This window comes from Metopolophium dirhodum, chromosome 1 (genome assembly GCF_019925205.1).
Source record: "Metopolophium dirhodum isolate CAU chromosome 1, ASM1992520v1, whole genome shotgun sequence".
NCBI classification, from domain to species: domain Eukaryota; kingdom Metazoa; phylum Arthropoda; class Insecta; order Hemiptera; family Aphididae; genus Metopolophium; species Metopolophium dirhodum.
The window spans coordinates 129,484,154-129,504,323 of NC_083560.1; the positions used below are offsets into that span (position 1 = coordinate 129,484,154).

The 20,170-nt window shown below is 28.3% G+C and overlaps 2 protein-coding genes across 2 annotated transcripts; both read right to left on the reverse strand.

Moving 5' to 3' along the window:
* Nucleotides 1-2,439: 2,439 nt before the first annotated feature.
* LOC132934300 (max-like protein X) lies at nucleotides 2,440-6,709 on the reverse strand. The gene is made up of 7 exons (XM_061000585.1): nucleotides 6,106-6,709; nucleotides 4,955-5,028; nucleotides 4,766-4,873; nucleotides 3,917-4,128; nucleotides 3,428-3,595; nucleotides 2,892-3,005; nucleotides 2,440-2,618 (listed from the first exon to the last, which is right to left on the reverse strand). The coding sequence occupies exons 2-7, from the start codon at nucleotides 4,974-4,976 to the stop codon at nucleotides 2,535-2,537; spliced, it is 708 nt and encodes a 235-aa protein (XP_060856568.1). The 5' UTR covers nucleotides 4,977-5,028; nucleotides 6,106-6,709; the 3' UTR covers nucleotides 2,440-2,534.
* An 8,014-nt stretch (nucleotides 6,710-14,723) lies between these two features.
* On the reverse strand, nucleotides 14,724-19,682 carry LOC132934753 (pro-resilin-like). Its single transcript, XM_061001092.1, has 3 exons — nucleotides 19,529-19,682; nucleotides 16,840-17,022; nucleotides 14,724-15,471 (listed from the first exon to the last, which is right to left on the reverse strand). The coding sequence occupies exons 1-3, from the start codon at nucleotides 19,541-19,543 to the stop codon at nucleotides 14,986-14,988; spliced, it is 684 nt and encodes a 227-aa protein (XP_060857075.1). The 5' UTR covers nucleotides 19,544-19,682; the 3' UTR covers nucleotides 14,724-14,985.
* Nucleotides 19,683-20,170: the final 488 nt, after the last annotated feature.

Below are 20,170 nucleotides of genomic sequence, written 5' to 3' on the forward strand. Positions count from 1 at the left end.
GAACTAAATAACTGTAAACACATGCAAATTTCACCAAATGTTTATATTACCATTTTCTATACATCATGCAATTTTCAAAATATTTGGAAAATTTCTAAGATATTTATCGGGATTTGAAATATGAAATTTTTTTTATAAATATCGATAAGACCATTTTTGCTGGGTCAAAAAGCTTTTATAAAAATGTAATCCTAGCTAGATTTCTTATACGCTGTCATATGTGCAGGTTAAAAATATTAAAGACATATAGGAACGATTTTCATATAGATTTAAAGTTCAAAGTTTGACAAAATTCATTCAAATAATGACAATTAGCAAATTATTTTGTAGTTAAAAAATTATAAAATATTTAGTTATTATAACTAAGGATTGGAAATTTAAAACAAGGTTCCTCATTACTAGTTCATACTGCAACCAAAAAAAAACCTACCTACCTATATTTCAAGTTTAAATTTGGACGAAATTAGATATTTAAAGTGTTTTAAACGAAGATTGTTATTGAAGCTATATTTTTGTACTTCAAATAATTTATTCGTGAGTACTTGAAACTTTTAAAGTACCTGTATTATTAATTATTATATTTTATACACACAATGACATTTTCAAATGCAATGTTTTCAGCAAAAATGTATTCGACCAATAATAGATATCATAAAACATACTTAGTAATATGAAGCCTAATATTATTAGTAGGCTCCAGACCGTCTTTGCTCAGAATCGTTTTTCGTATATACAATGATAATATTATATCATCCAATTAAAATTTAACACATACATTACAGTGATCCACATGACACCCATAAGCACAAATAGCGTTTGAAATTTGGGGGGATCTGAAGTCCTACTCTAATAAGCTGAATATAAATTATCAAGTGTTATTGACATTTTTTGGGGGGCTCGGCCCCTAAAGCCCCCCTTTTTTGCGGTTAAGATGACACCTAATATACAGCATATCGGTAGGTACCCACTACCCACTTGCCCACCATTATACATTTTTAGAAAACGATAACACTATTCGTTAAATAATAAATACAACAAATAACAAGTACCTATAGGTACTACCTATATAGTCTTTACTAAAACATTATTGTGTAGGTAACTTTGTATAAACTGTAAACATTCACTTGCCGTTGTATTACGTCAGACCACAAAGATAATGATTACTGATTATATTACCGATAATTGCTTTTGACGTAGAATTCGTAGTTGACCGTCATGTTATTATTACTACGACTTTTGACGTATAACTCCCGACCCACGTGCGTGTATATTTAGAAACGCATTTTATAATAATATTGTTACGATCGACCATAATAATATAATAATATCGATTCTACGACTAGAACACCACTTATCTGAACGGTAGATTTAATTTTACGGTAATACATAAAATGCGAATATTTTATTTTAAATAGAAAATACATTTTTCTTTATTTATCGTTAAATAATTACAAAACAGCCCCTGGGATGCAGCCTATTCGGCCACCCCCTCTCAAAATCCGGCCCTAATAATCTACTGTAAAGTTAGTTTTCAGTATTTTTTCTTTATATACCTACCTATATCTTATTATGGTGATCAGACGTATTTTTTTTTTTTGTTAAGTGAGTTAGAGAGCCAACATTTAAAATATACCTCCTTTTTTTTGGATTTTTAAATCTGCTGTTGGCCGTCACCATATATGTCATCACAAAATAGTATGTTGTAATGACATATGATTACAAATTATAACAAATTAAGTTTTTCTGAACAATAATAAGTGGTAAAAACAAACGGTTTAGATGATTTTTACACTTGTTTATTATATTATGGAATGCTCTAACCTACAATGTTGGGGGGGGGAGATTATTGGAGAGGTTCGGTTTTTCAACTAAGAGAGTTAACATGCTATGGATAATTTTCATTAAAAAATTACCTGAAAAGTGTCTGCTATATTTAACACATCGCAACTAGGTATACAAAAAATTAAAAGTTTATAAAAGATGATACCTAATAAAATTAATAATTGTTTTTGTAAACAATTGATGCATCAAAAAATAAAATTAATACTAATAATAATAAATGTAATTAGCTGTCACACAAAGATAATTCATTGCAAAATATAGATAAGATAAAGTAATAACTGAAAATAAATTATTCAGTGGGTCGTAAAATGTTATATTTAATTTTTTATGAGTTTATAGATTATAGTCATTTTAAGATTAATTGCACACATTTTTATAATTTTCACTAAATCCCACTTAACTTTTTTTAGAGACATAGCAACTCCATACCCATATAAACCTCACTGGACTACCTGAATATATACGGCATGCTATATCAACCATAATATTATAATTCATTATTTTAACTGTATACCTGTACTGATGCCCAACATGTTGAAACAATAATATTTACTAGGAGTTATATCAAATAAAATTTGTTATAATAACAAAACAATATATTTATAAAAATATTTTATTTTAACATAATTAAACATTTTACAATAATAATCGGATACTTGGTAAAAAATAAAATTTAATAAATGAAATATACTTTATGGTGAAGTTTTGTCGGATGAGGTAGGTGTATGACTTTTTGGTTCCTTTTCAAGAACAGTTTCTATTAAATTTTGTAATGTCTGAAAATTGAATAACTAATAGGTACATTCACTGATAAAAGAGATTTACTTAATGGAATGTATTATGAATTTATTAAATATAAATATTCATAGAATCATAATAATAGATAAAAATATTCAATACAAAATAGTATATTAATACCTATATTATTATGTTATACAGTAAGTCTACATCAGAGAATACATTTTATAAATTGTTAAATTATATTTTGAATTTATTTTTATTTTTTGATTGTCAAAAATATTTTTTAAGTTAGGTAAAAAAATAGTCACCTGAGGTTTACAGTGTTCTTCAAGCCAACTGAACACGCAAGCAGAAAGTTCAGTAAAGTTGTTAACATTAATATTACAAAATGTAAAAAACAATTCATCGATAATATTCTGAAACTACAAAATACAATTTGTATTAGCTACAAAAATAATAATACTAAGATTGCCCAAAAGTAGAAGTTATTTATTTATCATACTCAAATAAGAGAAAGAAATAAAGCAAAAGAGAGAGAGAAAGAGAGAGAGAGAAAGAAGAATCAAATTAAACCTTTAAAATATTAAATGATTATATTAATTACACATGGGGAATTATTTATAGTGAAGAAAAGCCATAAAAGGTAAACATTTTAAGTTCAAATTGGAAACGAAGGTAGCCATCATATCTTCTAAGGATATTTAGAAGATTAAAGTAAAAGATCCCAGATTAAATAAAGCGTATAAATGTATAATTTTGCAAAGGTTTATCTTTAATTAAATATATACAATTTAAATTTTAGGAAAAAAATGTATTTATATCTATTTATAACAACTATAATTACCATTTGAAATTTTTCTTCATCGGGTATTCTAGTTTCAACGTGACCCATTGGAATTTGTTGAGCTTTTACCATTTGCTCATAATTAGCTTGCATAATTCGTAATGCAACAACTTCTTTTCGTAAAGCATTTCGTTCTTCTTCTAATTTTTTCTTTTGCAACAGTAAATACTAGTAAAACAAAAGTAACATATAAATAGCAATAAATATTTAGTACATATAAAATTATATATTAAATATAGGTACGTGTATGTGTGCGAAATACAAATTACAATAATATACTACATAAGAAGAATACTTTGAAATAAATATGTATAGTTAAGACATTTTGTTTTATATATTATAACCTGTAAATAATTTAGTACTATCATAAAATATTATAATCCTTATCACCTTAATCATTATGAACTTTAATTATTTTTTTAATCTTCCAACTGTCACTTTTTAATTTAATTAGAATTTTTAAATTAAATTGAATTTTTTAAAATTTACTTGTATGTAATCTATGGATTTTTGTAATACTGTCGCTTTGCTTAGTTTATAACCACTGCTATCAGTTTGCTGACAAGTTGGAACTAAATCTTGTAAACAATCATAGCCTTTTTTTATGGCATCACGACGTTTTTGTTCAGCTTGAGTATGAGCTTCTCTTCGCCTTTCTTTGTAATTATTTGGTGAACCTTTTTCTTCACTGTCATCATCTTCTACAAATATAGAAAAACAAGTAAAATAATATAAATTTTTAACAACAATAATAGTTGTAATAGTTGATAGTAATAAAAGATGAAAAGAGGCAAGCTGCTAAGTAAATAATGCTATAGTGTAAAATATTTGAAGAAAGAATGAAAACGCAGATATGAAGTTTTGGAAATTATTAAGATTTAACTTACAATCTTATTATACTCCCTCATCGGTACACCTACAATTAATTATGAAGAGACACCCAGTTATAGACTGTGATACTACTGACATCGACAATCCAGATGGGCCAATTCTCTCATCCTACACTATTGTACAAACTCATCTGGTATAAGTTGTTTACACCGAATTCTGCACATCGGGATTACTGGCAACATAACTAAAATCATGGTTAAGTATTATATAGTATTATTATTAATTTAACTACGTTCATTATGAAAAATAAGAGAATTATTGAATACAAATGTATATATGTTCAAGGAAATGTACCTGATGGTTCCAATATAATAATGTATATAATTTAATTACAAATGTCTGATATTTATTAGAATTTTAAATTTATAAATTTAATAAATACATGAAAATAAATAGGCTTAATTTTACAACTTGCCTACAAAGTTGACTTGTTATTTAAATACATACCATGACCACTACTACTACTATGATTTCCAGCATGTAGGGAACTCCCACTACTAGATCGACTAAATGGATTTGTATTTCGTATTGGACTAGATGGTTCAACCTTCATATCTAAAAATGTAAAAATGTACATTTATAATTAGTAAAATATAAAGTTTTGGGTGAAAGTAGTAAAAAATACCAATGTCATACCATCACTATCTCTAGAATCCATGATTTTTTTTTTAATGATTGTAAATTGTAATGCATTAAATATTTTTATTAATCTAAAAAATAAAAATATGCCAATAAATATTGTTATTAATGAAATTATTACATACAACTTAAGTATAAAGAAGCCATAAAATTCCTATGTCAGGTGATATTAGAAGTGTTCATTTAATTGTGGTACATTATACAATTTTGTGTATAGTTAGTATAAATTAAATGATAGAAACTATAATGTGTATTGAAGGATCTTTACTCTAGAATCTTTAAAATATTGACAGCAGAATAATATTTGTTAGTTTCAAATGTTTCAATAACAATTAAATTGTATTATATTTAATTAGGTATTTGAACTATTAATACATATTTTTTTAAATATCAAAATAAAATCATTTATATAGAGAAGATAAATTAATTTGACAGTTTTTAGAAAAATAAAACTTATTGAAAATATTCAATAAAGTTTTTGAATAAAATATTATTTTAAAATCAGGACTTGTATAAATACTAAAAAAAAAAACTGTAATATGCATTTTTTTAGTTCAGTAGGACAGCAAGACCCATAACACTTAATACTAATGTACAATAACTAATTTAAAAGCTTTTTATTGGCCATCTGTTGATGAGCTTGTGAAGTTTCAGGGGTGGTATATGTGCCCTACACTTTCTGGAAATTGTGGTTTAAAACTGAAAAGATTTCAAAAGCAGTTTTAAATATTTGTCAATTATTAAATGACTAATATATCAGATTGAGCAGAGGTAGTAGCAGACTGCAAAAAATTGGTAAAAATTAAACAATTGATTAGTGGACAAACTCCTATAATATTTATAATGGCCTTTACTACCACTACATTAAGTATTGTATAGGAATCAAAGTAAATGTCGAGGTAAATGTGTTTTATTTTTTTTTTTTATATATTTAACTGAGAAGAGAAATTATAATTATATCTCCCGCCACTAGGAATAATTAATAGTAGCAGAATTTAATGTCAAGAACACCCGTGGTACCTATTGCTTATTAATTTCTAATTAATTTTTTTTTTTTATAATGACTTATAATACAAATTCAATTGCACTCTATAAACGGCCGAATAATCACTGTCATTATATAGATAAAATAAAAAAATGTAATTTACCAATCCCGGAGAGCTTGTCTGTCATTCCGCCGGCGACAATCACTCTCTCACTGTGTCACTCTTAGTAGATGCCTCTCACCTCTTACCAAGGAGGTGTGGACAATGCCACCGAAACCGAAAACGTAGAAATGTGAAGGAAAATATTAATAACTAATAACGATTAACGAGTTATAATTCGTAAGCAAAGAAACAGTTAAATTTAAACGTTTAAAAATAATATTTTTTATGTGCGCTGCATTAATCGGTAGCGCCGTCACGGCCGTCGTCGCCACGGTGTGCGTTTTTTAGCGAACGTAACAGCACGAACGCCGTCCGTCGGGAAATGGATAGAGAGCCATAATAATAATATAATATAAGACGCGGTTACGTGCGGTTGTACTGTAGACGACGGCGGCGGTGACGAGTGATGGTGGTCCGTCGGAATAGGAAACGTTCACTACGTCCTCTCGATTTTGATACGAGGCCTGCGAGATGATAAAGAAATAATAATATTACTTAATTATAATATTATATTATAATAGTTGCATTATCTTTTGCGAATTTGCGATTGCGATAATAATCGTAAAATATGGTAATGATTCTCGCGTCTTGTCGTGCATCGGTATCCTTGGAGGGGGGGAGCCCTCGTACCGGCTTATACCACCTGTAGAGCGGCGACGTTCGGCTCGTGGAATGATACGCCGATGATAATGGAAACGCTGATAACAGTTTTTATTATTATTGTTATTGTTATTATAAAAATTATTGTCGTCGTCGTTGTTTATGGGATATTGGGAAGACGGTCGCGGTGTTACGGTGTTACGTGTCGCAACTATGATAATATAATTATACAATTATTTACAATAATAATTAAATAGTTACTAAAAAAATATTCGTTAGAAAACAAGTCCATTATACGTCTTAACATATTACATTCCCTGAGACTTAAAAGAACAATTATTTTTCTTAGGTAGTTATCGCCTATGGGTAATAATTAATACTTATTAAACCTAGATACGAGGTAGGTATCTATATATTATGTGCACATGGCTACATTACTTAAGATTATAAGACCAACACTAAATTTCCTCTTCTTTTTACAATTTTATATTTTTGTATTCACCACAATAGAATACCTATTATTAACAATCAATTTTTTTCAAAAAATTATTTTGAATTTGTTTTAGAATCATTCTAGGTCAGAAGTTTTCAAACATTTTTTTCAACAATGACAAAAAATTGCAATAGGTACATATTCATAAGGAACATTAAGAATGTACAATAATAATAATTTATATTTTACAGTATTTATATTTACTATAAAATCATGTTAGATGCGTTACAAATATTAGGTAGGTAGTTAAAATATTTATTTATTCATTTTCCGCACAACCACCTGCCTGCTAAGTATCCCCATGTAACCTTCAGCTTACCACCAGTGTAACATGTACCACAGTTCGAATATAGCTGTTGTCATATAATTTGTAAAATGTACTCATTCATTATTTTTCCACATTTTTATAATTGTAATAAATAGAGTTTAGTCTCTATGATAATTTGATTTAATGTTTAAAAAAGTGAACATGTCAACAAAATTGGAGAAAGCTATACCACCATACAAAACAGAATTTCCAAAGCATTCAAATTAATCAAAAATTCACAATAGTAATAAACCTATTATTGAAAGTTTGCTGCAGTTACGTAGACAATTTAAGAGAATGTTCCCATCCAGCTTTGATTTTCCCACGGCAAACATTTACAGACAACAGTGTACCTAACCTGCTATAATCATAATTAGGTAATTACCTACCTATACTAGCAATTATGCCAGATGGTGACCGTAGCTAATTGGCAATTGGAATAAAATACTATTACGAAAACTTTCAAAAATAAAAACATTTAAAATATTATGTAAACCTTTATAACCGAGACCACATCTTAGTACTTGCTTTGTATATATTTTTTACATATTATGTCTAAAGCATTTTTTGATTACAAACATACCTACCTAGCTCTCTATCATACCTGCCTATTTTTTTTAATATTAAATGGTACTCTAAATACCTAATCGTTTGTACTGCTTAGTGCTTAGAAACATTGAAATAAAATATCGAATGTAAAAACAATAATACAAGGTATGGGTTTACAATTTACAGACAATGAGACGATTAATAACTCACAGTTTTCGATTTCTTCATATATAGATAACCATGCCCTATACGGCTATACATTAACTTATTTCGGCTAACTATAAGAACTATAATAATATACCTATTATAATATAATGTTCACAATTTCACATTAATGTTGTAAAAATATTGTGTACAAAAATACTCTATGATGAACAATAGAGGTACCCCTATTGGAATTAATTAAAACAATTAGTATTTATATTTTGTGTCATTGCGATAACACTATGCAAAACCTAAATAATAAAACTAGCCTGAGTAGCTTACACGCGTGTATACATAACTATTTTGTATGGCATATAATAAGGACCGAGGATCAGTGGAAAAACTGTTGTATCTGTGTATAAACAATGTGCGTTTCAAAGTTCCTATATTTTATAATTTCATAAAAAATATAAGTAATATAGGCTTATGTTATTCAAGTTAAATAGGTATGGTTATATTATATTGTTAATGGTTTGCAATAAAACATAAACATATTTAATACACTGAATTTAAAAATTGTATACTAAAATAATTAAATTATAAAACTACATTGTTTGCCAGTTTATTCGTCTATTATTTCTTTAGAAGTGATAGGAATACCGAATAGGTAGGTATCTCGTTTTACTATCATCGTATATGGACCCCGGTAGGCGCTAACTAGTGAAAGTGAGATTGGTGATTAGATCTATTTAATAACTGTCATTATGTAGGTATATTTTGTATAATATTATAATATTGAGTAGCCGAGTAGGTGGGTATAGTAAGTTGAATAAATTATATCAAATTCGTATGTATTGGCACTATATATCATAATATGTGAAATATATAATATTATAATACAATTTTTTCATGAATATGAACTAAAATATAATATTTTCAACTTTTTAAGATTTTTTCTAAAAACTATTCCATACAATTTTATAAAAAAAATTCTTTGTGGGGATCTGCCCCCCCCCCCCCCCATTCATCACGGATCTTAGTATCTAGATTCTAAGAAAATAATATGATTACTGTTTATTTTGAATAATATAATACAAACGGTGTACGATGATGTACCTAACTACCTAATGTTCCATTTTAAAGGTAATTAATATAGGGATCAATGATTATCATTTTTAAAACTCGTACCTACTTGGCCACTATATTTATAATATTTAATTAGTAATTAGTTGGTATTAAGTATTTGAGTGACTATATTATGGTGTTTTGCATTTTGTAGCTGATCGATAATATACTGATTAAAGTGGATATAGCCACGTACTTATGTAATCGTTGCATGCTTGATAACTGGATTAATTATAGGTAACCTTGGGTGGTTAATAGTTGTACACTTACACACCGTGCGAACTTTATAGAAAAATATAAGTGTATTTTTACAATAGGTATATTATTTTAAATTTTCATATTTCATTTTTCCATAACGGCAATTCAATATCTGTTATCATAAGCGCAATTATAATGGGGATTTAGCAATCATACAAGATGTTTATAACAAATACAATATTGATAATAATATAATTTATACCGCATATTAATTTTAGAGTCTGAGCGGAGCGAGAAAAAGCAGAAAAAATGCTTAGATTTTCAACTTTGAGGGTGATTTCTCAGCAGTTGCGTCATTTGGCTGGGCAGGGTGGGCATACCTTCGATTTTCAACTTCAGTATCTTGTTCCATGGGAAAGTGAATATAGTTGGTGCATTCGGGAGATAACCGACCGGTCTTCGCTCAGAATCATTTCTCTTATACAATAATACTATATAATTGAAGAAACTAACAGAAATACATGGTTCAATACAGAGTTATATAAGAATAAAAGACAACACAGGGCATTATAGATGCATTAGTAAAATATGTAAAAACAACGTGTGGTCAAAAATGTATATAGACTACCTTGGGCCTACTACATTCAATTCATTGGATTATGACACAAAACAGAAATTACTATACTATAAAAACAAAAAACAAAAAAAAAAATTAATGAATGGTTATTGTGCCATTTATCTTAAATCAAATTCTTTTTATATTTTAAGCTATGTAAATAATTGTAATCTATGTTTGTTTTATTCGTGCATGTTTGAATATAATGATATTTTTATAATTTTCTTTTTATCGTGTACAATTTTTTAAAAATATTACATTAATATTTGTTTATTTAGTTTTATATGTATTTAGAATCTTACTTTGAATCTTTAAAATTTTAATTTAATTTAATTTCTTTTTGTTAATAATTATATTATATAATTTAATAACTCTCTATCTCCAACACAAGCTTTGCTTAAAGGAGATGGTTAATCGAAAATGTTATCTTCAATAATAATTTAAGTATATTTATTCTTTTCGATCAATAAAAAAAAAAAAAAAAGTTCCACGTAAATATAATTTACTTTATTCACAATAATATCATCAAATATACTTATAATATCATAGGCTGGCTGACCGTCTTCTCTCAGAATCGTTTTTCTTATACAATGATATTATATCATTGCATTCAAATTTAACACAATCCATTGCAGTGACCCACTTGTAACCTACTGTACAGCAGAGTGACAGCAACATTTTTTTTTTTCAAAATTGGACGAAATAAATTAGATCAGTTTAGGTTAAATAGATTACCAAGAATATTGATTTTAGTTATTTTGATATAATTTAAAAATATTATTTGCGATACTTGATACTTCAGTACTCTAGTTTAATACTTAGAACAGGAATAATACCTAATAATATTATTATTATATTTTTTGTCACGCCTGCACCGAATGTTTGGTTTTCAATAGCGGTTGAAGCGTTGGAAAGCGTCATTTTTCCGTCCAGCGGGCGGTAAAGTGAGAATCTCTAATAGTGCCGGGCGGTAAAGTGGGAATTCCCAAAAGTCCTGGGCAGTGGGCGGTAAAGTGGAAATCCCAAAAAATGCGGGGTGGTAAAGTGGAAATCCCCAAAAGTGCTGCGCGCGTACCTATACCCTGCACAAACAGTCACTGAAATCTATAACACGGTCGTCGATTCCTTACAAATTATAAACTTTTGGTTACATCTCATAACCATATTATAACCTCCACGCGTGACGCTTAAAATAAATAAAACCAAATCGTTTCTTTCATTAAATATATTGCTGTCGTATAATTATAGTCTAGTTATTGCATAGATCCCCTGCATTACATTTGCCGTTATCGATGAATGTAGAGGTGTGAAAAAAAATAGTATGTGTGGCTCGTGCGGGAAGGCAATTTCAATCTTTTGGGCGAAATGCGTCCCTCGCCGCACACGTCGCCCGCGACTGAAATAGCTCCCTTGCCACACATATACTATTATACACACAACGACATTTTTAAATATAATTTTTTTGACATAAATGAATTTAACCTACAAACTGTAGTCACTTAGGTATGTCTAATGGTAAGATAAATTACTTTAACACAATAATATCATAAAATATACCTATACTTAGTAATATTATACGCTGACAGACCGTTTTCACTCGGAATCGTTTTTCTTATAGATACAATGATTTTATATAATTGAATTCAAATTTAACACATCCATTACAGTGACTCTCTATTTTTTTGATAACTTGAAGGCAATCCAAAGTATTAATTTGTATGAAATTATTTTTTGTTTTGTTTTTTTTCATTTGTTCGTTAAATATTATTCAGTTCTCTTATCAAAAAAATAAAAGTAAATTTACCAACTGTAAATAATGTACTCGTAAGTTTGTCCCGACCGAAACCGTTAATCTATATTATAATCTCATGATTACGCAACAACTGTTGTTGGTACTGACATGGGAACACTTTTAAAATACATTGAATTAGTAGGTAATTCAGTAATTGAATAAATTATCTCTATTTATAAAATTTAATATAAAACATGTTTAATTATTTTAAAATTACATTAAAGTTGCCTATATTAAACCCCTTAAATGTCCAGTGCATTGCGTCCTAATAATATTGTGGTATCATCCATTAGTAGTTATTTTTGCTTTTACCCAGCACTAAATGTTCAGATGTCTTTATTTTTTCGTAGATGGGTGTGTGGGGTGACAGCACTATATACAATGTACTGAATATTAAGCTGTGTCTAATTGACAATAACGGGGTAAGCAGTCCGCTTTTTATATAATTTATATTTTAATACAATAGTTTATATATTAATCAGGAAAATTGTTTTTCATTATGGTGCATTTTTTTGTGAGTTAATTCCAATAACGTTTTTAATTTTTTATACACTGTTATTAGATATACAGGGTGATTCATAAAGCGTAAAACACATTATTATCTCAAAAAGTATTAATGTTTTTAAAAATATTTTTTTACATAGTTTCAAGTTGTTAAAAAAACCGTTTTTATTAAAAAATTATATTTTTAAATATTTTTATCTATATAATTTTTTAAGTTTTTTACTTTTTTGAATGACAGCATAGAGTCTTAAATTCATATTCCAAAGCAGAATATTTTTCTAAGTATTTTGATTCATAAAAATCTAATTTAGGGCGAGTAGTCTATGAGGTATAAGCATTTAAAGTTTAGATGGGCGGAGTGGAGTGGTATGTTGTTACCCCGCAAATGTGTGTCCACTACTCCACTTGTCTAAACCTTAAATACTTATAACTCATAAACTACTCGTCCTAAATTTGATATTTATGTATTAAAATACTTAGAAAAATATTCTGCTTTGGAAAATGAAATTAAAACTCTATGCTGTCATTCAAAAAAGTAAAAAACTTAAAAAATTAAAAGGATAAAAAATATTTAAAAATATAATTTTTTGATAAAAATGTTGTTTTTTTAACAACTTGAAACTATGTAAAAAATTATTTTCAAAAACATTAATACTTTTTAAGATAATGAGTGTTTTACACTTTATGAATCACCCTGTATAATATATTAAATAATTTCTCATAGTAGACAATTATACAATATCTGTTTGTTTTGTTTTTATAAATACAAATTTCAAAATAATAAAATGATAACATATTATGTTAAGAAGCTGCTGAGCTTTTTAATTTTTTCATTTAAATTTATAACTTCACGTCGAGTGTTACTGCTGGGTAGCTACTCCCCTCACGCTGTCACATTCATTGTAAATTCCACTCATATGCTCATTGTAAATAATATTACAGATTGTATACCTTCTAATAAATGTAAAAAAAAAAAAATTGAGATTATAAAGAAACATACCTAAGTCTTTTTGTTTAATATAATATTATAGTAAAAAAAGTACAATAGGCATTAAGTATATAGATATATTTATATTATCTTATCATTATTTGTTATGGTTTTTTGACTAGGAATTCGACGATTGTTTCTATATTTATGGATAGGGTACCTAGCGTCCTAGCGGCGGATTGGCCCACCAGGATACCAGGAAAGTAACCGGTGAGCAGATCCTCGTATTAAAACTCTGGGCCGATGTACTTGGATTATAAATTATTTAATAGTATTTTAGCGCAGTTTAGCGTGTGTACTATATATAGCGTGTTTTAATATTTATATTTTTGATCACGATTTTGGAATTTGGATGTCATTTTGGCTGCACTAAATACCCAGTATACCTAAATGAGTCAATTTATATTTAATTTTGAACCGTCAACATTTAAAAAAATTTGTTCCAATATTTAATATTTTGAGCAGAGCGATGAATGTATTGATTTTATAATTATATGTTTTAAAAAAAAAAAATTTTGTGACTGTCATCACTTTTCGAGACAGTTAAAATGCTTTGATTTTCTATTTCAGCATCTTTTTTGGTAGAAAAGTGAATCTAGTTGGGTGGTGGAAAACTATTATTAATTATTATAATATATTGGGTGAGCCTGTCACACTGTAATTTCCCGCGGGCCCAAATATTTAGCTAATCCACCGCTGAATAGGTATCTAGTATAATACGCATAATAATTATTATTGTGCTACCAAGCTAACCATCGTTAAAAAAGCAATGGTGTCGTGATGGGAAATGCCTAATGAAATATGATTATGAAATAGGAATGCGGGTTCATAATATAGATCATAGATGCATTGTGTCCTACGTTAACACGACGAATACCTACGACGAGCATTGATGAACGATTTCTATTCCTAGTTCTGGCAATCAGACCATGCTCTTCGAAAATCGAATTGCATCAGATGCGATAAATTACAAGCTGTTATATTAATTTATTTTTGTAATCGTCGTGAGAACACAGCGTTAAAGATAATTATGTAATAATAACAAATAGTATAATAGAAATTGTTGAGCATGGCTTAACTTTTTTTACTCAATTATTTGAGCCATGGGTATTTTAACAATATAATGGGGTGGCCTGTAAATATTTTGGGTGGTCGGGCCACCCCAGGCAACCCCTTGGCTATACGTGCGCTTCTTTGGAGAACTCGAAATAGTTGTAAAACTGTGTTATGACTTTGAGCCTGACGAATAGCAAAATAAATTATTGATGACAAATCTGATAAATTTTATTACATAAATAATAATTACTATAATAACAGTATAACATGTATTTTATAAAAAAAATTTTTTTATTACATAGTTATAAGATAATTTAAATTGAAACTATTATTAGTCGAAATACGGTACCTATGCATTTATGAAGATTTTGTTCTACGAAATATTAAATATTTATTCGTTATAATATTCGGTGACCACTTTATACTTTATTTTGACTGTTTTTGAATACATAAGTACAGGGCAAAAAATCACTTAAAATATTAAAATTAAACAATTAAACAAACGTTATTAATCGAAATCCCCGATTTTGGGTCGAGAAGATCCCTGAACACCGTTTTTGAAAGTCGGAACCTGGACGAGATAGCTTGGTACCGGGGGAGATCCACCGTAGGAACCTGCAGAATAACCAGAGACGGGAGCAGAATAACCAGAGACGGGAGCAGAATAAGCAGATCCGGGATAACTATCGGGACTAGGAGCAGAACCATATGCAGGAGGAGGATATTTAGGAGCAGTAGCAGGGAAACCCGGTGCTGTCAAATAACCTCCTTGGACGCCTGGTTGACGTGGTTGTGGTTTAGCTTCTCCTTCATAGCTGATCTTGGCGTTGTAACCATTTTCGTCGGCCACATATGTCACTACTTGATTACGACCGTCCGGAAGAAGTACGCTGTACGATCCGGTCACTCGTTTGCCATCACTGTTGGCTTCGTGCGTGAAGTGTGTATTGGTGGGTGCGTCTTTTACTTGGTAAGCAAAGTTGAACGGCTCGGGCTTCATTAAAGCAGACAAAAACATTGTTCAGTCAATATAATTTATAATATAAACTTATAACTATCTCTTAACTCAAGTCTATACTACTAATGCCAATAGATAAAGCCTATACCTATACCGTATTATAGCCATATAACTCATGTAGGTATTAGTGTAATATTTAAAACTGTATGGCTATATCAAAATTCAGAATTATAACTTAAAACTGATTTGTTTGACACTTTTACTTGGATAAAATGAAAGTATAACTGTGCATTCGAATATACAATCTTGTATAGTTCACACTAAACATTGGTAGCCCAATTTCTGCAAATTATGAGGGGGTAATTTATGAAGTTAATAGACAAATGTTTAACTAATAATAATAGAAGATTACCTATTAAAAAAAGGAACGTACGAAAATAAGTCATTAAAATGTTTAGTTGAACATGTACCGGGTATTACTTTTATAGATTCCTACCTATATTCCTATCTTAATACAAGATTTACAACACATTTGCTAAGAAAAATACACATTAGACACCATAGGTTAATGTGTTAATGTGTATTTTATAATATTGGTTAACACTTATACATTTTATTATATTTATAGTTTTCTATTATTTTAACAAGCCATAGGTATATTTAAAAATAAAATTATTTGGTAATTTGCAAATCGCGACACGTCACAGTATTCAGTGGTTATCTATCACTTATCACACCCTTTATTGTAGACATTCCAATTTAAATAAAATACAATTTGTGTCGAATATCTTTAATAATATTTATTATAAACCTATTTATAATAATTATTACAATACGTTATAAGTTAATAACTAATAGGAATAAAAAAAAAATAAATCAACATAATAATATATGTAATAATTGACAAGTAATAGTAATTATAATATGGACTTGTTATAAATACTAACTGTACAATAAATTAGTGTACAGTCTATTATTGCTGCATATTGAACATTTGAAACTAATTTCGATAAATAAATTATGCCTTTTAAAGAAGGAGGAATACAGAATCCTTATGGATATACTTATTGTGTTTTATTGACTTATGGTAGTTAACAGTCTTAAGTAAATTCTATTTAAAAACTATATAATTATACCAAAGTGTAATTAATTCGAATTGAGAATATTCCTATCTATAATCTGTGTATATTTAATACGAAAATACCTACCTTACCTGACGGCTGACACCATTGTTTATAGGTAGTTAACTAATTTACTATAATAGTGACAATATAGACGTGGGTACATATTAATATTTTGTTATGAAATTTATTTGTATTATGCAAAATGACGATTAGTTTGCCAATAGTAACGGCTAATTGTGAAATTATATTTTAACAATATGCAAATAAACATAGAACTTACCTCTGAATTTCCATCTGATTCAACAGGTCCTCTGACGGGATTTTGGCCTTTGTGTCCATAATCTTCTGATGATACACTGGTACCTGTACCACCGTATCCGGGATTGCTATTGCCAAAATTACTGCCATATTGAGCATAGACGAATGATGTCAAATATACATTCAATAATAGAATGACAACGACCTAAATAGACGAAATGGTTATTTGTTATGAAAGCTATGAATTTAGTTTTGAAATTATACAAATGTATACATAATATCTACATGCAAGGGCGTAGCCATGGGATGGCTGGGAGAGAGGGCAAGTACCCTTCCCTCGCCAATAGCTAACAATTAATATTATATTAATGTTCAACCAGTTTTTAAATTATTGAAGTAAACATTTAAAAATACATACAATTTGTAATAATTGTTTATACTGTACCAAATAGTACCATTGATACCTACAAGTTACAATATAATTTAGTGAATAGCTAGTGAATTAAGCTAATTTTAGACCTGTCACCTGTATTATATAATCTATGGTATAACATATCAAAATTATTGTGTTAAAATTTTTTAATGGAGATTAAAATGGGATAAATCGACGGGCATAAATTAACGGTGAATGGTTTATTTCAATAAATTATAATGGTTGTATATAATTTAAAAGAATGTAGGTAGGTACTGCAAAAACATCGGTCATTAATAGATTTTGAAAAAAGTCAGCGGCACGATTGGTACACCTATAGCTTCTATATTAAATTAATAATAACGTTATTTGTTAAAAAATAAAAATAAAATGATTACATTCTTTAGGTTAACGTATTAGGCGTAATCTTTACAAAAATAAACCCAGTCCTAAATGCTAAGAAATGTGCAATATTGTGATTAATGTGTAAAAAATCAAAGTTAAACTTAAATCTTTTTTTTAAGTTGTAAACATCACTACACCGGTTATAAAGTAACGAATTTAACACAAAGTTTGAATCATATATAGAGTTGGCATTTTAATGGGCAATGAAGTGCACGGAGACGTGGTCATCTAGTAGGTTATAACTCTAAAAGCTTTAAATTATCATTGTCGCATTAAATACGTATACGTATTCAAGTATTGTACATATTGTAAACTAAACTCTAAAGTTACAATGTGTAAGTACTGGATATTGTACATCGTTTAATAAAATCTTAAATGTTTTTGCATTACAAAAATTGAACACGAAAATTGAGATATGAGAAAATATAACTGTTGTTTTAGGTAAAATTATGATTTTATCGATATTCCAATGAATTATGAAATTGATAATAATTGAACCAAAAAAAAAGATCAACATTTAAAATATAACCATGCGAGTTTATCCAAGTTTAAGTTATTAACTATATAAATATTATAATACTGTATATTAAACATGTCATTATAATATTATATGGTAGGTAACTATTATAGATTTTTTGTCTTCATTTAAATATCTTATACATACAAAAATATTTGTTTTAAATAACAAAAGTAGTTTACACAACTGCAGTACTGCACAAGTACACATACAAAATAATATATAAACAAATACGTGGTGTGCACTGGCGATGAATTATTAGTTCAATAAAAAAATATTTATATCATTTTTTAAGTTATCATAAGAAAGTTTAAAAAAATATTATAGATTAAAATTATCAAATTATTATTTTTATACTTTATCGTATCAATATATCATAATATTATACAATATACATATTATATGTATAAAGTAGGTTGCAGTAAAACTGCTAAGCGTCTATTAGTATATGTACAGTGGATACTTATGTAATGCAATTTTAAAATTGTCATAAACAAATAGGCAATGGATAATAATCGTTACAAAAATTATTATACGTGTCTATTATATGGACAAATTTAATCGTATAAATGTACAATAGTTTCTATACAAACTAATTTTGTAGATACTTGTATGCATTCTATAGAAAATGTATTCTATTAAATATTTTTGGATTCAATAAATAAAAAGTTTTAAATCAAACAATTTACATTATATTTATTACAAATCATTATTCAATAATATTATTTAGTATTATGATTGGATACCTCCCAAACTGCTATGAATTTTAATATTTGTTCGTAAACATTTCAAAGTACAGCCATACAGGTACTTTAAAATCATTTGGGTTGAATATGATTTAAAAAAAAAGCTTTTCAAAATAAAATAATATTAATACCTAATTGAAAATGAAAATGGTCATTCAATAAATTATAAACTTGGGGGCATATTTTTATATCTAGCAGATCTAGGTACCTAGAATATTTTTTAATTAATTTTATGTGATAAATAAAATATAACAACGAATGAATTGTATGATTAAATGTAATTGTAGGTATTGCACATACAATTGTTGTAACTTGTAACTTTGGTACAACCCATATTATTTTGAATACTTAACACGAAATTCCGAGAGTAAAATATGATTAACTATTATAATTTCATCCGATATATGTAAACATTTCAATGATTATTACATTTTCAAATGTCGCACTAAGTGTTATTTTATATTTTATTATGATGGCATAATTACATGCGTATATAGAAATAATAATAATATTTTAATATGGAAAATTATTGTGTTAATAGGTATAACATTAATATATACACGTTGTGCAGTATATATATTATTATTGTGTGTATACCGCTATAACATAGGTAATAATGTTTTTCGCTTACCTTCTGTTGGCTCATGGTAGTGGAGGGCGATAATAATATGTTAGTGTGAACAGTATTTTAGTATTTACAGGAGGTAGACGATAGATATTCGCACACTGGAATAGTTATAAACAGCAACGGAGGAGTTGGTATATTCCCCGTTCGACCGCACTATCACAAATGATTTACTTTGATTGCGGCGGAACGTCTTATAGATAGTCGTCGACGGAGTGCAACTGAAATTAGCATATTGTAAGATGTAGGTTGTACAAAAAAAAAAAAAAGACCGAGATGGCACTGGGTTAGTCCATCTACACAGGCTATATTCATATACATAATATATTTTGTCATCTATAGGTAATATATTACTAGCGTTTGCTGATATTAATTTTGTACCCAAGGCAATACCGAATTACCGACGTAAGTACCTATACTGCAGGTTTGAATTGTTTGTGGTATAATAATGGGATAGAATCAGGGCCGCATTTAGATTCGCCATCTAGGAGCGACAAATTAGACACTATCAGTTATAAAAATAAAATAAAATTTTTAGTTTCTGAGCGGAGCGACATTGTGGGAAAAGTAAAAATGCTTCGATTTTCGCGATCAGCATCTTTTCTGATATAGAAAAGTGAATCTAGTTAGTACTTTTGGTCAAAATTC

Bases quoted from the DNA above. Each gene is read 5' to 3' on its own strand.
- LOC132934300 (XM_061000585.1), bottom strand. From the start codon at position 4,976: ATGGATTCTAGAGATAGTGATG. The intron at 3,596-3,916 runs GTAAATTTTAAA...TTGTTTTACTAG, and splicing joins AATCCATAGATTACATACAA to TATTTACTGTTGCAAAAGAA. The intron at 2,619-2,891 runs GTGACTATTTTT...TTCAATTTTCAG, and splicing joins AAGAACACTGTAAACCTCAG to ACATTACAAAATTTAATAGA.
- LOC132934753 (XM_061001092.1), bottom strand. The intron at 15,472-16,839 runs GTAAGTTCTATG...GCTTTAATGAAG, and splicing joins AATCAGATGGAAATTCAGAG to CCCGAGCCGTTCAACTTTGC.